This window comes from Pipistrellus hanaki (genome assembly GCF_964339955.1).
Source record: "Pipistrellus hanaki genome assembly, chromosome: 1".
NCBI classification, from domain to species: domain Eukaryota; kingdom Metazoa; phylum Chordata; class Mammalia; order Chiroptera; family Vespertilionidae; genus Pipistrellus; species Pipistrellus hanaki.
The window spans coordinates 179,159,232-179,176,648 of record NC_140503.1 but is presented as its reverse complement, the minus strand read 5'-3'; the positions used below and the strand labels follow the sequence as shown (position 1 = coordinate 179,176,648).

The 17,417-nt window shown below is 41.4% G+C and overlaps 1 protein-coding gene and 1 pseudogene across 2 annotated transcripts in view; both read right to left on the bottom strand.

The window, feature by feature from the left end:
- PPAT (phosphoribosyl pyrophosphate amidotransferase) overlaps nucleotides 1-17,264 on the bottom strand; it is a 31,062-nt gene extending 13,798 nt beyond the window's left edge. Inside the window, exons 1-5 of the mRNA XM_084899439.1 lie at nucleotides 16,899-17,264; nucleotides 4,424-4,490; nucleotides 3,144-3,350; nucleotides 385-497; nucleotides 155-300 (exon numbers count right to left, since the gene is read on the bottom strand). Coding sequence (XP_084755565.1) covers nucleotides 155-300; nucleotides 385-497; nucleotides 3,144-3,350; nucleotides 4,424-4,490; nucleotides 16,899-17,026 — 661 coding nt within the window. The 5' untranslated portion in view covers nucleotides 17,027-17,264. The remainder of the gene's footprint in view (nucleotides 1-154; nucleotides 301-384; nucleotides 498-3,143; nucleotides 3,351-4,423; nucleotides 4,491-16,898) is intronic.
- On the bottom strand, nucleotides 10,129-11,108 carry LOC311612682 (beta-1,4-galactosyltransferase 2-like; annotated as a pseudogene). Its single transcript has one exon. The product of its transcript is annotated as a beta-1,4-galactosyltransferase 2-like (transcript).
- Nucleotides 17,265-17,417: the final 153 nt, after the last annotated feature.

Here is a 17,417-nt window from a genome sequence, read left to right as displayed (position 1 = left end):
TTAGAAATACTCAAGGAAATGCACTTTAAAAAATAATTATCATTTCTTTCTTTTTCACCTACTCCCTCCTCACTCATAAGCTTCCTATATATCTAATGATTTCAAGGTGTGCCAACAGAACAATGAAATTATATTCCTTCTGGAAGTTCATTACCTTTATTTTTCATATCAGATACAGGAATAAGTCGACCAATGCAGAGAGGGCGATTTCCATAAGGATCCCGTACTGCATAGATAACATCTCTGTGCATTATAAGTAGGGAGTATGCCGTGGGCGCTTCCTTCATTAAGTTTTTAATCCTAAAATTAATTAAATAATTTCATTTATAAAAACTTGCTAGGCAAAGCTTTCATTATCAGAACAGCAAGCTTAAATTTAGTTACCTTGCTACCCAGTCTGGAGTATCATCTTGTTCCTGAGGAGGGGTATATGCCAGTAACTGGGTAATCATTTCACTATCAGAACTTGTTGACAGACCAATACCATGGCGCAAAAGCTAGTTAGAAGGCAGAAAAGAGCAATCATTAGAGAAGAAGCTCGACTGCACCCTTCAACCATACCCCCTATTATAGGAAGATATGTCACTGTGTGGATGATCTGTTATGAAAACCCTGCCTTCTATTAATTTATGTGTATCTGGTAATAGAGAACAATTGCTGGATGCAACTGGAAGTCTTTGAAGGTTTTCAAGCAGAAAAAAGTGCTTTAGGAAGTGTATATAAAAGCTTTTGAACGCTAAGTTTGAAGGAATGTAGAGCTGCAAGATGGGCTGGGAAGGCATAGGATTTGGGAATGCGGTAGTAACTTTCTCAGCCCCTGACACTCCTGGCAGATAGGACACATTCCCATAAGACTGGCACACTACAGCAGGAACTCTCAAGCCAGGTTTGTTGGCTCACTGATTATCGTGGATAGAGTAGAAGAAGAATCAACTGTACTGAACAATTAGATGTACAAGATGTAATAAAAATTGGTTGAGTTCACTCTATGATGATCACGATATTCTGAGAAAGACTGACCAGGACAAGGACATCACCAATGTAATGCAAAGCTGAGTTTATACAAATGTCACAGCTCATCGTGCAGAGATGAAGCCCAGCATCTGGGCTGCGGGATTTTAGGCTTATGTCTAGCAATAATGACTGACCTAAGTATTGAATTGAACTGTTAGTGCTCACCTCCAAGTGGTTTTTAATTAAATATTTATACTTTCCTGATTTTCTGAATTAAAACATTATTTTTAAATTTGGGAACACAAAAGCACACATATTATTTTTATATGAAATGCCAGAGCCTGAGAAGAGGGCAGGAGGGACAAGCTCTGGGGAATAACTTAAGCTAAAATAAGAAATAGTAGGGCAGGTACAGAAAAGTGGGTTCTATATATTTTCCATTCACAATTCACCATCATTCAATTGCTATAACTATTTATACCATATGAAAGCCTAATTCTAAGGAGATAATGAAATGTGAGAGTGTGTATAAGTGTGTGTATATGCGTGTGTGTGTGTGTGTATGTGTAACCTATTATTAAATACCCCTTGAGGTTATTTCTGGTACTAGAGGCCCTTAACCCAGCCTGTACCCTCTCCAATCCGGGACCCCTCAGGGGGACATCCCTCTCACAATTGGAACCACTGGCTCCTAACTGCTCACCTGCCTGCCTGCCTGTTTGTCCCTAACTGCCTGTCTGCTGGCCTGGTTGCACCCAACTGCCCCCCCCAACACACTGACATGGTCACCACCAACTGCCACCCTCGCCAGCGTGGTCGCCCCTTACTGCACCCCTGCCAGCCTGGTCATCCTCAACTGCCCCCCTTGCCAGCCTGGCCACCCCCAAATGTCCTCCCGGCCTGGTTGCCCCTAACTGTCCCCCTGTTAGTCTGGTTGCCCTACACAGCCTGCTTTGGTTGTCCCTCACTACCGACCTGATCACCTCACATAGCCTGCTGTTTGGTCATTACTATTACTGTGATGGTGTCTGAACAATTTATATTCCTCTATTATTATTATAGACTAGAGGCCTGGTGATGAAAATTCATGCACTGGAGGGGGGCGGATCCCTCAGCCCAGCCTACCCGCTCTCACAGTCCGGGAGCCCTCAGGGGCAGGAGGCAACCTAGCGGTCAGGGGAAGTTTTGCACCCATCACGCCTCTGATGCTACCACTGCTAGCAGCACAAGCCTCGGCCAGCCCTGGTTACCTGAGCCTTGGGTGGCCCTGGGCAGCTGGGCAGCCACCATCTGAGGCTTGCCTGATCCTCTGGCCAGCCCTGGTGGTTGGAAGGCTGAGGGGACTGAGGGACTCTGGAGGCAGGCATGCTGCAAGGTGGTGTGGCTGAGGGGACTGGGTGCCACCATCTTGTGGCTGTGGGTACATCTTGGAGGGCATGGCAGTCAATTAGCATATTCCCTCCTTATTGGCTGTGGGAGCTGCCACCTTTGTGTGTGAGAGTCAATTAGCTATTCCCGCTTTATTAGATAAGATTATCAAATCAAGATTATTGGAATCTAATGAACTAAAGAATCTGGCATTAATTAATGAATGGCAAGGATGGATGAATAAGAAAGTACCAGGAATATAAAAATATTAGGTACTTTTAGAAAAGGGGGGAGAGGGAGATGAAATGATGACTAAAGGAACAGGCGCAATTAAAACAGAAAGCTTCAAAAACTGCCATATGAACAAAACAATATAATTCTCTCTGCACTTTTCTCAGGCTGTTTCCTATGATTGTTTCCAAATCTCTTTTTGTTATATTTATCATATGAAAGTTTATATTCCATTTTCTTCTTATGCTTTTAACACAAGGACAAAGCTAAAGTGATAGTAAGAGTCCATAAACCCTAATTTCTCTGTGCTTCTGATACCAGCTATAAATCAAACTTTCCAGATCTCTAAAGCAGCACATCAGAATCTCTTTAGGAGCTTTTAAATGCAGGCTCATCACCCCCACTCCAGGCTCTGAGGAGGTATCTTGGAATCTGTAATTATAGCAAGTACTCCAGGTAATTCTGATAGGTGTTCTTTACAGTTAGGTAATGGATGGCAAAAATTAGAAAACACTCTTTACCAAGATCCACAATAACTTCTTTTTATTAATTTACCCCAATCATGAAAAAGCGTTTTTTAAAAAACGTACCTTTTTTCTTAATCGAGCAGCATTCACCAATTCGCCATTATGTGCCACAGCTATTTTTCCATGAAGTGTTTCAACAACAAAGGGCTGACAGTTTTCTAATTCAGAGTTTCCTGTGGTGGCATACCTCGTATGTCCAATTCCAAGATTTGAAGGATATAATTTCTTCAATTTGTCTTCAGTAAAGACATGATTTATAAGACCCATTCCCTTGCAAAGTCAAAGTAAAAGCTCATCTTAGAAAAAAAACACAAAAACAAACTATTGGGCTAGTGAGTAGAGGCTTTAATAAGCCTCTCCCAAATTAGACAGTGCAATTCACTTAATTTCTCGGTGCTATGGAATTCTAATCTTAAAAATAGACCAACCTTGTGGTCGGCAAACTGCGGCTTGTGAGCCACATGCGGCTCTTTGGCCCCTTGAGTGTGGCTCTTCCACAAAATACCATGGCCTGGGCAAGTCTATTTTGAAGAAGTGGCATTAGCAGAAGTTTAAGTTTAAAAAAATTTGGCTCTCAAAAGAAATTTCAATTGTTGTACTGTTGATATTTGGCTCTATTGACTAATGAGTTTGCCGACCACTGGACTAACCTAATTACAAGAACCGTGAAGCACTAACAATTTTTTTTTGAAGTGGAATTCACATAATAAACTAACCACTATAAAGAAAACCATTCAGTGGCATTTAATACATTCACAACGTCAAAATGCTTGTTTTATGAGATACTTTTTGTTGAAACATTGAAGGACAGGTGTATTAAATAATAAAAGTTGTCAAATATAATAAATTACTTGCATTTTAAAAATTCAAAGCATCTTAAAGTATTTAAATATATGACCTGTTTGTGACAGTCTAGCAAACTACCACTGGGAAAGGAAATGCATCCTAAGTTGACAAATAGAAATGGTTGATATAAAGAATAACTTCTTTATTTTTATTTATTTATTTTTTTTAATATATTTTATTGATTTTTCACAGAGAGGAAGAGAGGGGGATAGAGAGTTAGAAACGTCAATGAGAGAGAATCATCGACCAGCTGCCTCTTGCACACCCCCCACTGGGGATGTGCCCGCAACCAAGGTACATGCCCTTGACCGGAATCGAACCCGGGACCTTTCAGTCCACAGGCCGATGCTCTATCCACTGAGCCAAACCGGTGCCAGCATAAAGAATAACTTCTATGTGCAAATTATTTATTCAAATTTCCTTCTCCCACCCCCATATACTAGTTACATCTAGTTACTGTTACCTTTATAGTCAGCTTTTTTAATGTTTAAATATACCTTGTGTGTTCTGTATGTTGGTACTGAATTCCCATCACTGGTGACAATACCAGCACTCTCCTGACCCCTGTGAATATAAAAAAAAAAGTATCAACTTAAATTCACCCCATTGATAAGGTTAGCAAACAAAAGAATTGATGAAGTCAGTCTGACAACACATTAAATGCTATTAGTACTGCCCGGCCGGCATGGCTCAGTGGTTGAGCATTGACCCTATGAAAGAGGAGGTCACTGTTCGATTCCCAGTCAGGGCACATGCCCAGGTTGCGAGCTCAATCCCCCAGTATGGGATGAGCAGAAGGCAACTGATCAATGGTTCTCTCTTACCATTGATGTTTCTTATCACTCTCTTCTTCTCCCTTCCTGTCTGAAATCAATAAATATATATATATTTTTTTAAACTGCTCCTAGTTCTAATGTCACTTCTATTCATGACAATGTCGACAATGATTATCAGTAACATGATATTGTCTGACTTCTAACATACCAGGCACTGTCCTAAGCATTTATATGAATGACCTAACTTATTAGACTTTCACAATAATACTACGAAGTAGATACTGTGTTTACCATTTCCATTTTACAGATGAGGACACTAAAGAAACAGGAGTTAAACATGCCCAATGCACAAAGAAAGCAATGGCACAGCCAGGAGCAGAACACAGACACTCCGACTCCAGTGCTTGTGCTTCTAACCTCTGTTCTGCATGATCTCCACATAAAGTTGAGTGTAGATGCATTTATAGATACAATTTAAAACTTCCAAATAACATAGCAGGTAAAGTGCTTAGTTGTGGTATTGGAATTACAACAAAACTTATTAATTTTGATTTTGCTTTCCTGCACTTTCCAAATTTTCTCTTAACAAATAACACTTTTGTTATTAGAAAAACATAAATGTTTTTTAAAACCCTCCACTTACCAGGCAATCTGAATCTCATTTCCTGCATTAGTATTTTTGGGTGATGATACATAAAAACCAAAACCTAGCCAAGGCCTATTTGGTTCAGTGGATAGAGCATTGGCCTGTTGACTGAAGGGTCCCAGGTTCGATTCCAGTCAAGGGCATGTACCTTGGTTGTGGGCACATCCCCAGTAGGAGGTGTGCAGGAAGCAGCTGATTGATGTTTCTCTCACATCGATGTTTCTAACTCTCTCTTCCTCTCTGTAAAAAATAAATAAAATATATTAAAAAAAAAAAAAGCCAAAACCTAGCCCAGAGTTAGGGTGTCACATGGTAAACATCCCGTGCCCGGCCGCATAAGGACCAAGAAATTATGTGGTCTGGCCTTGCCATGGCGTTAAGGGTAAGTTAATTAAATGTCTGACCAAATATAGCACTCTAGTTTTTAACTTGATAAGGAGGTCACCATTTGATTCCTCATCAGGGTACATGCCCAGGTTGAGGGCTCAATCCCCAGGGGGAAGGGATTTAAAGGGGGCAGGGGATCAATGATTCTCATCAATTATGTTTCTATCTCTCTCTCTCCCCCTTTAACTCCCTCTCTGAAGTCAATAAAAATATATTTAAAAAATTTTTTTAAATAAAGCTTCTAAATGCTAAACAATTTAAAAAAATATATATTTTATTGATATTTTACAGAGAGGAAAGGAGAGGGATAGAAAACTAGAAACAGCAGAAACCAGTTTGGATCAGTGGATAGAGAGTCGGTCTGCGAACTGAAAGGTCTCAGGTTCGATTCCAGTCAAGAGCATGTACATTGTTGATTGCAGGCACATCCCTGATAGGGGTTGTGCAGAAGGCAGCTAATCGATGATTCTCTCTCATCGATATTTCTAGCTCTCTATCCCTCTCCCTTCCTCTCTGTGAAAAATCAATAAAATATATTAAAAAAAAAAAAAAAGAAGAAAGAAAGAAAGAAAGAAAGCTAGAAACTGATAATCGACCAGCTGCCTCCTGCACAACCCCTACCAGGGATGTGCCTGCATCAACAATGTACATGCCCTTGACAGGAATAGAACCTGTGACCTTTCAGTCTGCAGGCCAATGCTCTATCCACTGAGCCAAACCGGTTTCGGTTTCGGCTGCCCAACAATGTTTAATGATTTTCAACGTACTAGACGTTTATTAACAAAAATTTTTTCTAGAGAATATATATGTGTAGAAATAAAAGGAAATATCTACTATACACTTATACATACATTAATTTATTTGGTAAAATGAATCTTTTTCACAATTACATACTGTAATTGTTTAGGCATTTTAATAACAAAACTACAATAAATGTACTTGAAAAATAAAAAAAAATCTAAAAATTTAAAATTGAAATTATTTTACTAAATTACAATGCATGAAATTCTATGCTGAAAATAGATATGCATAAGATTATATACCTTAACATACTGAATAATTTATGACTTAAGATTTCTTCCTGTAGTGGTCTTTATGATGCTAGAAGACTAATAGATTCATATCAGAAGAAAAAGAAATAAGCTTAGCCATAAACCTTAGGGAAGAAAGGACCTCTGCCAACCACAATTTTAAAAAAAATCAATAATCATTTAGTGAACCAGATTAAATTATGTAAGAAAATAAATCTTTAAACAAAATTTTTTGTTTTTAAATGGTTCCCTTCCCTTTTGTCTCAAGGGTAATTTTTCCCTAACAGCTGAAATGAATAATGTTTGGAATCATTTAGGTCCTGACATCTTTTATTACAAAGCCTGTTTAATGCAGTTTCTTAAGTTACTCCCCTCAGGCAGTTTGAACCAGTTAAACTAGATCATTGCAGCTCTTTGGAGCTTATTGACAAAGGAGTTTGTTACCTTGGAAACAAAACCATGGCTAGAAAAAGCGTATCATTTCCAGGTCATTTTCAACAGGGAGAGAGGAGCAGAAAAACACTGGGCTGAGGAAGAGTTTAGCTTTGCTAAGTGTCCGGGCAGAAAGAAAATATACAAAAACAATTTTATGGATAGTTTACTTCGGAATGTTGCTAAAAGACTGCAAGCCCTGGAAGCATACAGGGATTGGCAACAGTGCCGGGCAAAGCACAGAAATCTCAACAATCTCAGAGCACCTATGGATGGGGACAGTGGGGGATGGGGATGGGGCGGAGGGTGGGGTGGGAGCCTGGTGGACGGGGGAAGAAATGAGGAACCTTTGTAATAATATGAACAATAAAGATTGATTTAAAAAAATAAAAATAAAAAATAATAATAAAAGAATACAGAAAATAAGAAGAAAAAAAAAATCTCAGAGCAGTTAAATCTGCTCACGACTCTGGACACAGTTCTAAAACTGTGAAATTATTCCATGGTTTGGATGCAACCCTGCAGTATGAACCTGCCATTCAATTAAAAGAGGAATGTATCAATAAAAGGCAGGCGGCTGCCAATACTGAGCCAAAATACAGCCCCAGAGACCACTGAAGGTATAACGGAAAAAGTGCCATTCTATTAAACACACTCACACACATTGATTTCAGAGAGGAAGAGGGAGAGGGAGGGAGAGGGAGGGAGGGGGAGAGAGAGAGCGGGAGAGAAACATCAATGATGCAAATCATTGATCAGCTGCCTCCTGCATTCCCCTTTCTGGGGAATTGAACCCTCAACCCAGGCATGTGACCTTGACTGGAATTGAACCCGGGACCCTTCAGTCCACAGGCTGACGCTCTATCCATTCAGCCAAATCAGCTAGGGCAGTGGTCGGTAAACTGCGGTTCAAGAGTTTAAAGAGCCGCTGTTTGCCACTCTGTTGACTAATGAGTTTGCTGACCACTGGGCTAGGGGCTTAAGCACAAGGATCAACAGCCTGTAATTATTGGAATCGAGAGTTTAGGTCAGTAGAGAGAACCCAAGATGGTGGCATAGGTAAACACCTAAACTGCCACAGTGCACAACAATTTCAAAACTACAACTAAAAGACATAATGTCTATCACCCAGAACCACGAGAGGGCTGGCTGAGTGAAAGTTCTACAACCAGATGAAAAGAGAGGGGAGCATTCAGGGCATAAACACCAAACCGCCAAAACAGATTTGGCTTAGTGGATAGAGCGTGGGCCTGCGGACTGAAAGGTGCCAGGTTCGATTCCAATTAAGGGCATGTACCTTGGTTGCGGGCACATCCCTGGTAGGGTGTGTGCAAGAGGCAGCTGATCTATGATTCTCTCATCAATGTTTCTAACTCTCTATCCCTCTCCTTTCCTCTCTGTAAAAAAAATCAATAAAATATATTAAAAAAGAATCTTCTAAAATCCGCTGAGAAACTGGATGAGACCTTCAAGGACCTTAATGAGAATGCCAAAAAAATGGAAAAGGACCAGTCAGAAATTAAGCATACACTGTCTGAAATAAAGAATTTACAGAAACTCAACTATAGGTCAATGTACCCCAAGAATCAAACCAAAGATTTGAAATACGAGGAAACAAAAAATACCCAACCAAAAAAACAAAAAGAAAAAAGGATCCAAAAATACAAAGATAATGTAAGGAGCCTCTGGGACAACTTTAAGCATACCAACATCCAAATTTTGGGGGTGACAGAAGAGAAAGAGCAAAATATTGAAAACCTATTAGAAGAAATAATGACTGAAAACTTTCCCTACTTGGTGAAGGAAATAGACTTACAAGTTCAGGAAGTGCACAGAACCCCAAACAAGAGGAATCCAAAGAGGACACACCAAGACACATTATAATTAAAATGCCAAGGGCAAAAGACAAAGAATCTTGAATGCAGCAAGAGAAAAACGGTTAGTTACCTACAAAGAAGTACCCATACGAATGTCAGCTGATTTCTCAACAGAAACTGTGCAGGCCAGAAGGGAGCAGCACGAAATACTCAAAGTGGTGAACTGCAAGAACCTACAAAACAAGATTACTCTACCCAGCAAAGCTATCATTCAGAATTGAAGGTCAGATAAAGAGGTTCACAGATAAGAAAAAGCTAAACCAGTATTAAATGCTGAAAGGTATTCTTTAAGAAGAGGAAGAAGAAAAAAGCAAAGATAAAAATTATGAACAACAAATACATATCTATCAACAAGTGAACCTAAAAATCAACTGAATTGAAAATCTAAGGAACAGAATAAACTGGTGAATATAATAGAATCAGGGGCATAGAAAAGGAGTGGACTGATAATTCTGAGGGGAAAAGGGGTACAACGTCTGCTAGTGAATTACTATAATCATGTTGCATTCATTTCCAAATGTGCCTTACGTGCAGGCACACCATCTCTCTCCACTAATACTAACAGCAAATATTTTAGCAACCAACTGCCATGTCATTAGTCCTGGACTGACTTGTTTGGTGTGCGCAACAGGAAATATTTGGCTTCTGGAGAACAAGAAAAATAGGTTTATTTGTATTGCACTTATTAATTTGTGCAGTTATTCAGTGTTTGGGAGCAAGGGGAATTCCCAGGTCTGAGAAGTCACCCTGGAAGTTGCACTAACCCCCGGTCATACCTCCCATTCTTCCAGGCCCTAGGGGACTCAAGGGAGGGGAAACTGAGGCACGGAGAGGTGGAGTGACCTAGCACAGGCCACTCTGTGAGGCCGTGCAGGGACTGGCACAATCCTGATAGCAAGGGGAGCTGGGCTGAGGAGGGAGGAGTAAGGAGCAATGACTCCAGAGCCACCCACCCACCCACCCCCATACTCGAGGGGCCTGCTCAGGATGGAAGCCCCTCCAAAGTAGGTTCTGAAATTTCCAGGTGCAGCTGGGAGGGCCTATTGAATTCTCTCAGAGACAGAGCCCACGGGACCTTTCAATCCTGGGAGATTCCCCACAGAGCAGCCACCAGCCAGGCTGAAGGTCAGTCCTCTGGCCAGCAATCCTTGGCACAGAGGCCTTTGTGTGTCCTTTAGTGTCGGCTCGGGGGCCAATGTCCACTGTGTTGGTGAAGAGTGGCTGCCTGGATACCTCCAAGACCTGATATCGCACTGACCCAATGCGTGCTGCTTCCTGGCCAGCTTCGTGTTTTGAATCTTGGTAAACCTCTGAGGGTCGTGCTTGATCATGGGGAAGCGGCCTAGCGCAAGTCTGGCATGAGATCTTCATCCCGGTCAGGGAGACCTGGATGTCATCATCCTTACGACCCCAGCCCCAGTACTCATTGCGGAAGCCACTGCTTCTCAGGAACTGGGCTTTGCTCACACCCCACAGGCCTCCCAAGTATCCAGCGAAGGGCAGCCGGAAGCCGACCTTGTCCATAGCGATGGCGAAGTGGCGGGGCTGGTGGCCGCAGCAATAGAGGTTGCGGTCATCCATGGGGACCAGGTCCATGTTTCTGAAGATGAAGCAGTCATAGATGGCGTCTTCCTTCAGCGCCTCTAGGACGCCAACGTAGAGCAGCTTGGCCAGATTGAAGGTGTCCTCCCCATGCTGATTGATCATCTAGATGCCACAGTGCAGCCGCTGTTGCCTCAGGATGGGGTGCAGGTAGTGGAGCCAGTAGGGTAGGTGGTGCTCCCAGAGGCCAAAGGGGGGATGACGGCCACTGTCTGGGCTGGGGGGCAGTCGGGTGGTGTGCAGCGGCCACGCAGGAGCACCCCTGGGTTCTCCCTCTGCACCCGCTCCAGGGACATGGGTGAGGGGAACTCAATCAGCAGCTGGCCCACAAGACCAGGTGGCGGGTCAGGACAGGGCGGCAGGATGGGAGCGGTGGAGCCAGGCCGAACCCGGGGCTCGGGGACTCTGGCCGGGAGCATACTGACCACCATGGGCAGTGCCTGTTTTGAGCATTTGCCCCCTGATGGTTAGTGCACATCATAGTAACCAGCTGTTCCACTGTTGGGTCGACTGCCATATTAATCTTTTATTATGTAGGATAGATGAGGATCAAACGAGAAAACTAATGAAAGAGCTCTTTATTAGGCATTAAAATGTAACAATGAAAGATGTTACCAAATTGAATCTAAAAGTGCTATCATACTCCCAAATAGAGCTTACAGTGAACTGCACTGTGATTTTTAAGGCAGAATATTTCTAAGATTTTGAAAGTGGTTAATCCTACATGGCTATTTAAAAGTTCGGTTGTAGAGGGTAATTGCTCTTTGTCTTCGAGATTATAGTTTTTATTATGAACCCCAGCCTTACGTTTTTAAGCACAATCTTCAGTTGTGAAATATCAGAATTTTGTAAATAAATTGCTATTCTCTTTGTTTTCTAACAGAGGAAGATACCATAAATATTGCTTCAGAAGAGGTGAGCACATAAAGTATCACTGGTTCAGGAACAGGATCTGAATCATTCCAAGTGTTATTTTGACATTTAAAATCTGATATATGTCAGTTTAAGTACTTTATGAATATCTCTATTATATTGCCTCATTATACCTGGTAGAGAGAATATGGTAGGGGAGGAAAGAAAATGTCTGTTCCTACTTCTTAGTAAAAGAAATTAATAATTATTCAGACTCTCCATATTCATAAATATCCAGTGAAGATTACCTATTGATGAAAAGCAGCTAAATTATTCTCACTAATAATATTGGAGACTAATCTACCTTAAAATTAAAGATGTTTTATATGAATATGAATGCATTTAAAAGAAAAATCTTGACCCTCATTTTGAAATTACTGTAATTCTCATTACTTTATGTCAAGCCTCAGGGCACGAAATTTGTGCAATTGGGGGGGGGGGGGTGTCCCTCAGCCCAGCCTGCACCCTCTCCAATCTGGGACCCTACAGGAATCAGGCCTAAACTAGCAGTCTGACATCCATCTCACAATCCAGGACTACTGGCTCCCAACTGCTCATCTGCCTGCCCGATTGCCCGTAATCACTTTTGCCTGCCAGCCTGATCACCCCATAACACTCCCCTGCCAACCTGATCGATGCCTAACTGCTCCCATGCTGGCCCGACTGCCCCCAACTGTCTCCCCTGCAGGCCTGGTTCCCCCGCAACTGCCCTCTCTCCCCTGCTGGCCTGATCGCCCACAACTGCCCTCCCCTACCCCATCTTTGACCACATGGGGGCGGTTATCTTGTGCAAGGGTGTGAGGGTCAATTTGCACATTACTTCTTTAATATATAGGATTATATTCAAATATAAGATTTAGCTATAAGGCTGAATAACTGTAAATCATGTTAAATAACTATAAATCATATAATTATGATTTATGTCATATAAATCATATTCCTTTAGAATGAAGATGCTAAAAGTCATTTACAGATTTTAATAGTAAACAACACAGAAGCTGGAAAATACTAGTGTGATAAATGAGGTCAGAGCACTTACACACATATGGTATGATGAAAAAATTAAGCAAATGCTTGAAGGGGCCACAAGAAACAAAAAATATTTGAAGAAATTGCCAGAATACTAATGCAGTTTGGAATAGAGATTAGAAATAATGTTGTATCAAATACAACAATTTAAAATATGAATATAGAGTTTTGTGAAAGAAAAATGGCAACGCTACAAGAAAAGTCATATTTTATGAAGTTGACTGCATCCTAAGACAACCTCTCAAAACTGCTAGAGGGAAGCATGATAACCTTGGAATTGATCTTTTGAACAAAAAGTCTATCAGCCCTAACTGGTTTTGCTCAGTGGATAGAGCATCGATCTGCAGACTGAAAGGTCCCAGGTTCAATTCTGGTTAAGGGCATGTACCTTGGTTGCGGGCACATCCCCAGTAGGAGGTGTGCAGGAGGCAGCTGATCAATGTTTCTAACTCTCTATCCCTCTCCCTTTCTCTATAAAAAAGCAATAAAATATATATTTTTAAAAAAGTCTATCAACTTTCCTCTTTGCATTTTAACAAGTAGGTCTTTAAAAATAAAATCCTTACACTATTGTAGGTTCAAATGATCCAAAAAGTATAAAATACACACCTAATTTAAGTGGAGTCAATTTCTTTCCAAATCTTGTACCAAAATACTTGTAATTCTTAAACTCATTTTTTCTGTTCAAGTGTTTAAATGTTCTTACTCTGATGTACTTAAATGGAGACTATATAGTTCTTTTCCTTTATTCTTCTGCTTATTTTAGGAATTATTTGAAGGTCATGACAAAAAATGAGACTTTTCCACATCAAAAGAAAGGCACACAAAGAGGGTAAGGGCCTCAGAAATGCCAATTTTTTCCACATTGAGAAAAAGTTGCTTTTTCTCTGATAAGAGACGTTTAATCCTGCCCTTGGCAAATTAGACTAAATACATTGTTTATGAACTGTGGGAGCAAAAACTGCTGAAAAATTACTTTCTTCATAGCTTATTAAGAGTGAAAGTAACGCCGAAACCAGTTTGGCTCAGTGGTAGAGCGTCAGTCTGCGGACTGAAGGGTCCCAGGTTCAATTCTGGTCAAGGGCATGTACATTGGTTGCAGGCACATCCCCGGTAGGGGGTGTGCAGGAGGCAGCTGGTTGATGTTTCTCTCTCATCGACGTTTCTAGCTCTCTCTCTCTCCCTTCCTCTCTGTAAAAAATCAATAATATATTAAAAAAAAAAAAAAAGAGTGAAAGTAACAATAAATGGAAGCTTTCCCATAGTTAAAAAATTCTACATTATAAATTTATCATGAACCTTTAAATTATGCTTTATAGTGACTGCTATAAGAAAACTTGGATGTTAAAGGAAAAAAACACCCCAACAAACTAACAAATTCTGAATTTTGGTTTCGTAATAATGGGTGTAACATTTTAGTAATTCTACAACTAAGCTAAACTAATTATGTGAGGTGGAATTTAAAACTGACCCATTAAAGATATCAGAAAAGTCAAATAAATTTGGTGTAACATATTCAGTTTACATTATTTCTAATGGTAATGAATGATTTGGTTTTCAAAAAAATCACTTTCCAACAGCATTCTGGAAAAAATTTAAGCTCTAGAAGAGGTTCCACTGTACTTCTAGATAAACCAATCTGGATTTAACTATCCAGCACATAACTGTCCAGTTTTGATAATCCATTTCATTTTTAAAAAATATTTTTTATTGATTTTCAGAGGAAGGGAAATAGAAACATCAATAATGAGAGAATCGTTTTTCAGCTGCCTCCTGCATGCCCCATCCTGGGGATCCAGACAGAAACCAGGGGGAACCATGACCTCCTTCCTGGTTGAATAGGTTGATGCTCAACCACTGAGCCACACCTGCCTGGCAATCCATTTAATTTTATATGAAATAAATAATATTATAACTTTCATTTATTCTGTTATCCTGAGACTAAATGTTTTAGGTCAGATTATGCAGACAAGAACAGAACCAAAAACAATGCAAAAGTGATAAAAAAAAAATACCACCTTCTAGGTTTGTTTTGGGTAGATAATGTATAAAGGAGAAATTCCTTCATCAAATTCCTTCGATTCCATTCAAGGGCATGTACCTTGGTTGCAGACACATCCCAAGCAGGGGATGTGCAGGAGGCAGCTGATAAATGCTTCTCTCTCATCAATGTTTCTAACTATCTCTCTTCCTTCCTCCATAAAAAATCAATAAAATATATATTTTTTTTAAAAAAGGAAAACAATGAAATTTTCTTAAGTTGAGGAAGTAGGCAATAGACCATCACTAACCATTGTACACTGTATATAACTTACCATTATATATTCATTATGCTATACTAACCTATCTAAGCTTATAGCTTTGACATTCCTTAACTCAACGCCATTTTAGTTCTTAATCTTTACCCCCCCTCCCCACCTACAATTTAGGGTAATTAAAGATCTTTATCTTCTAAACCTAAGGGAAGATATCTTCCAATCCCTTAAATCAAGCATATCAAGTTCAAAGGCTAACGTGGGCCAAATAAATAAGGTTTAAGTTTATGTGGGCCGCAAAAAAATAAAAAATAAAAGCTTAAATTTTCATAGAAATGTAGGTTTATTTCAATAGAGACATGCTGAATACAAAGGGCTGAAATAAATGGGTAATTGTTAACATAAAATAGAACATTTTAATAAAATTTTTTTCTTGAAAATTAACTTACCAGACACTGAATAACTGCAAAAATTAATAAGCGTAACACAAATAAACCTATCTTTCTTATTCTCCTAAAGCGAAATATTTCCTGTTGGGCACAGCAATCAAGTCAGTCCAAGACTAATAACGAGGTAATCAGCTGCTAAAATACTCGCTGCTAGTATTAGAGAGAAAAAGTGCGCCTGCCCCCAAGGTGAGTAATGGAAATGAAGGTGACACCATTAATTATTCATGAGCGAATGTTATCGTTAGTTATTAATAATTATGTATAACAGGATACTGTAAAAATTAAGTTACAAAATTCTTATTAAAATATTTCCTACATACTGTTATATTGCTGGACTGCAAAAATATTTGTGATGGGGGCTGCATGGGAGATTGACATGCTTGTCTTAAATTCCCGTAAAGCAAGGGTAGGGAACCATTTGTCTGCCATGAGATATTAATAACATCATTCACAGTCTTACAATTGGCAAAGATTAGCGTCATTCAAGTTAAAATATGCTTTTCAATTTATCCCAGATTCTAAAAGACTCTTAGTAAACAAGGAATGCAAGACGTGAAACTCAAAGTGAAATATGTGGGACCCTGAGAAGAGGTAAAAGTACTTCTGAATAAGCTTGTTGAGGAAAAGCTAATCATTTGAAATGCCTTTATACATGTTGCACCCATATGGCCGACAAGTGTTATCGCCAAGATCCTTAGCTGTTGCTGCGATGGCATTACCTTATGCAAACTTTGGAACACTTTCAGTGATGATGTCAAACCTGGGTTTATATCTCTTAACCCAACAGAATTGCTTATATCAACTAACAGGTCAGAGTGATAGTTAGATTTAGTATAAAGATCATGGGAGCAAAATGACTCCACTCAAAGGGATCTACCAAATTTTTCAAAATCAGCGTGTATCCTGTCACACAGGAACTACTCCACTCCCCCTTTGTTAGGAGAAGGCAGTAGTTACTACTCTTTGGCATCTTCTTACTCCTGATCTTTTCATCCCTTATCTGAAACGTCGTCTAATGACTCTTTTGTACTCGGACTATTCCCGGTAATTGGCTTATTTTCAGTTAATCTATGTGAAATCTACATTCCTTTTGAACACCAACAAAGTCCTCTTTTCCCCGGGTCCCTAAGTTCCCAGGGCTAAGACACTTGCACATCAACAACTGGCTCCAAAGCTCTGCCCTTGCAAACAAAAGCTGGCGGTGGTTGGAGGCTCCGCGCGCGAACGCCTTAAGGTGTCTCTGTAGGTCCTGGACTAGCAGCCACCCCACACACGAGCCTTATCACAAGTGCAGCTAGCTCCAGGCTCTGAGAAATTAAAACGGGCACACCCCGGAGGGAGGCGAGCGATCCTGACGATCATGAAGGGTTGGGGGTGGGGAAAGAGGCTAAAGTCCAGGGAGGCAAGGCAGCCCCCCCTAGGTAACCTCGTGGATGCCACAGGCACTGGTTCAGGCTAGAGAGGTCCGGCATCCCGGAGCTCAGGAGCCCGCAGAGGGCAGCCTGGGCTGGTGGAGATGGTGGAGAAAGATGCACGCGCCACACCACCCTCCTCACCCGCCCCCAGGGTAGCTCACCGGTGCTGCAGCCCTTGGAGCCCCAGAGTGATCACATGGGGCACATCTAACTGCGTGGGCCACTCTCCCGAGCTGATGCACCCGAACACGCCGCATTCCTCCCGGATCCCCGACTCCTCCAGCTCCATGTCGCCGGGGAACCCACGTGGAGATGGGGAGCTGCCGCCGCCGCCAACGGGTCTAAGCACCAACCAGCTGCCCGCTGGGCCCGGACCGCACAGACGCTCGCGCCCGCAGCTTCCTCCCCAGAGCCTCAACCCGCGCTACTGCGGCGGCGCGTGCTTTCCAAGAACCGGAGTGAGCGAGACTAGTTTGGCCCCGCCCCCTCCTCTGAATCCACCAATGAGCGAGGGCGGGGGCGGGGCTCCGCGGCTTAGAGGTGGGGCCACGGGCTCGGGAGGGGTGGAGCTAATCCTCCACCGGAGCCCCGGGGAAAGCCAGTTCTCCGGCACGTGGAGATCTCCGTTACGTTCCAGCTTCGAAAGCTGGAGGGATGAGGCTTAAGCGGGGTTAATGTCA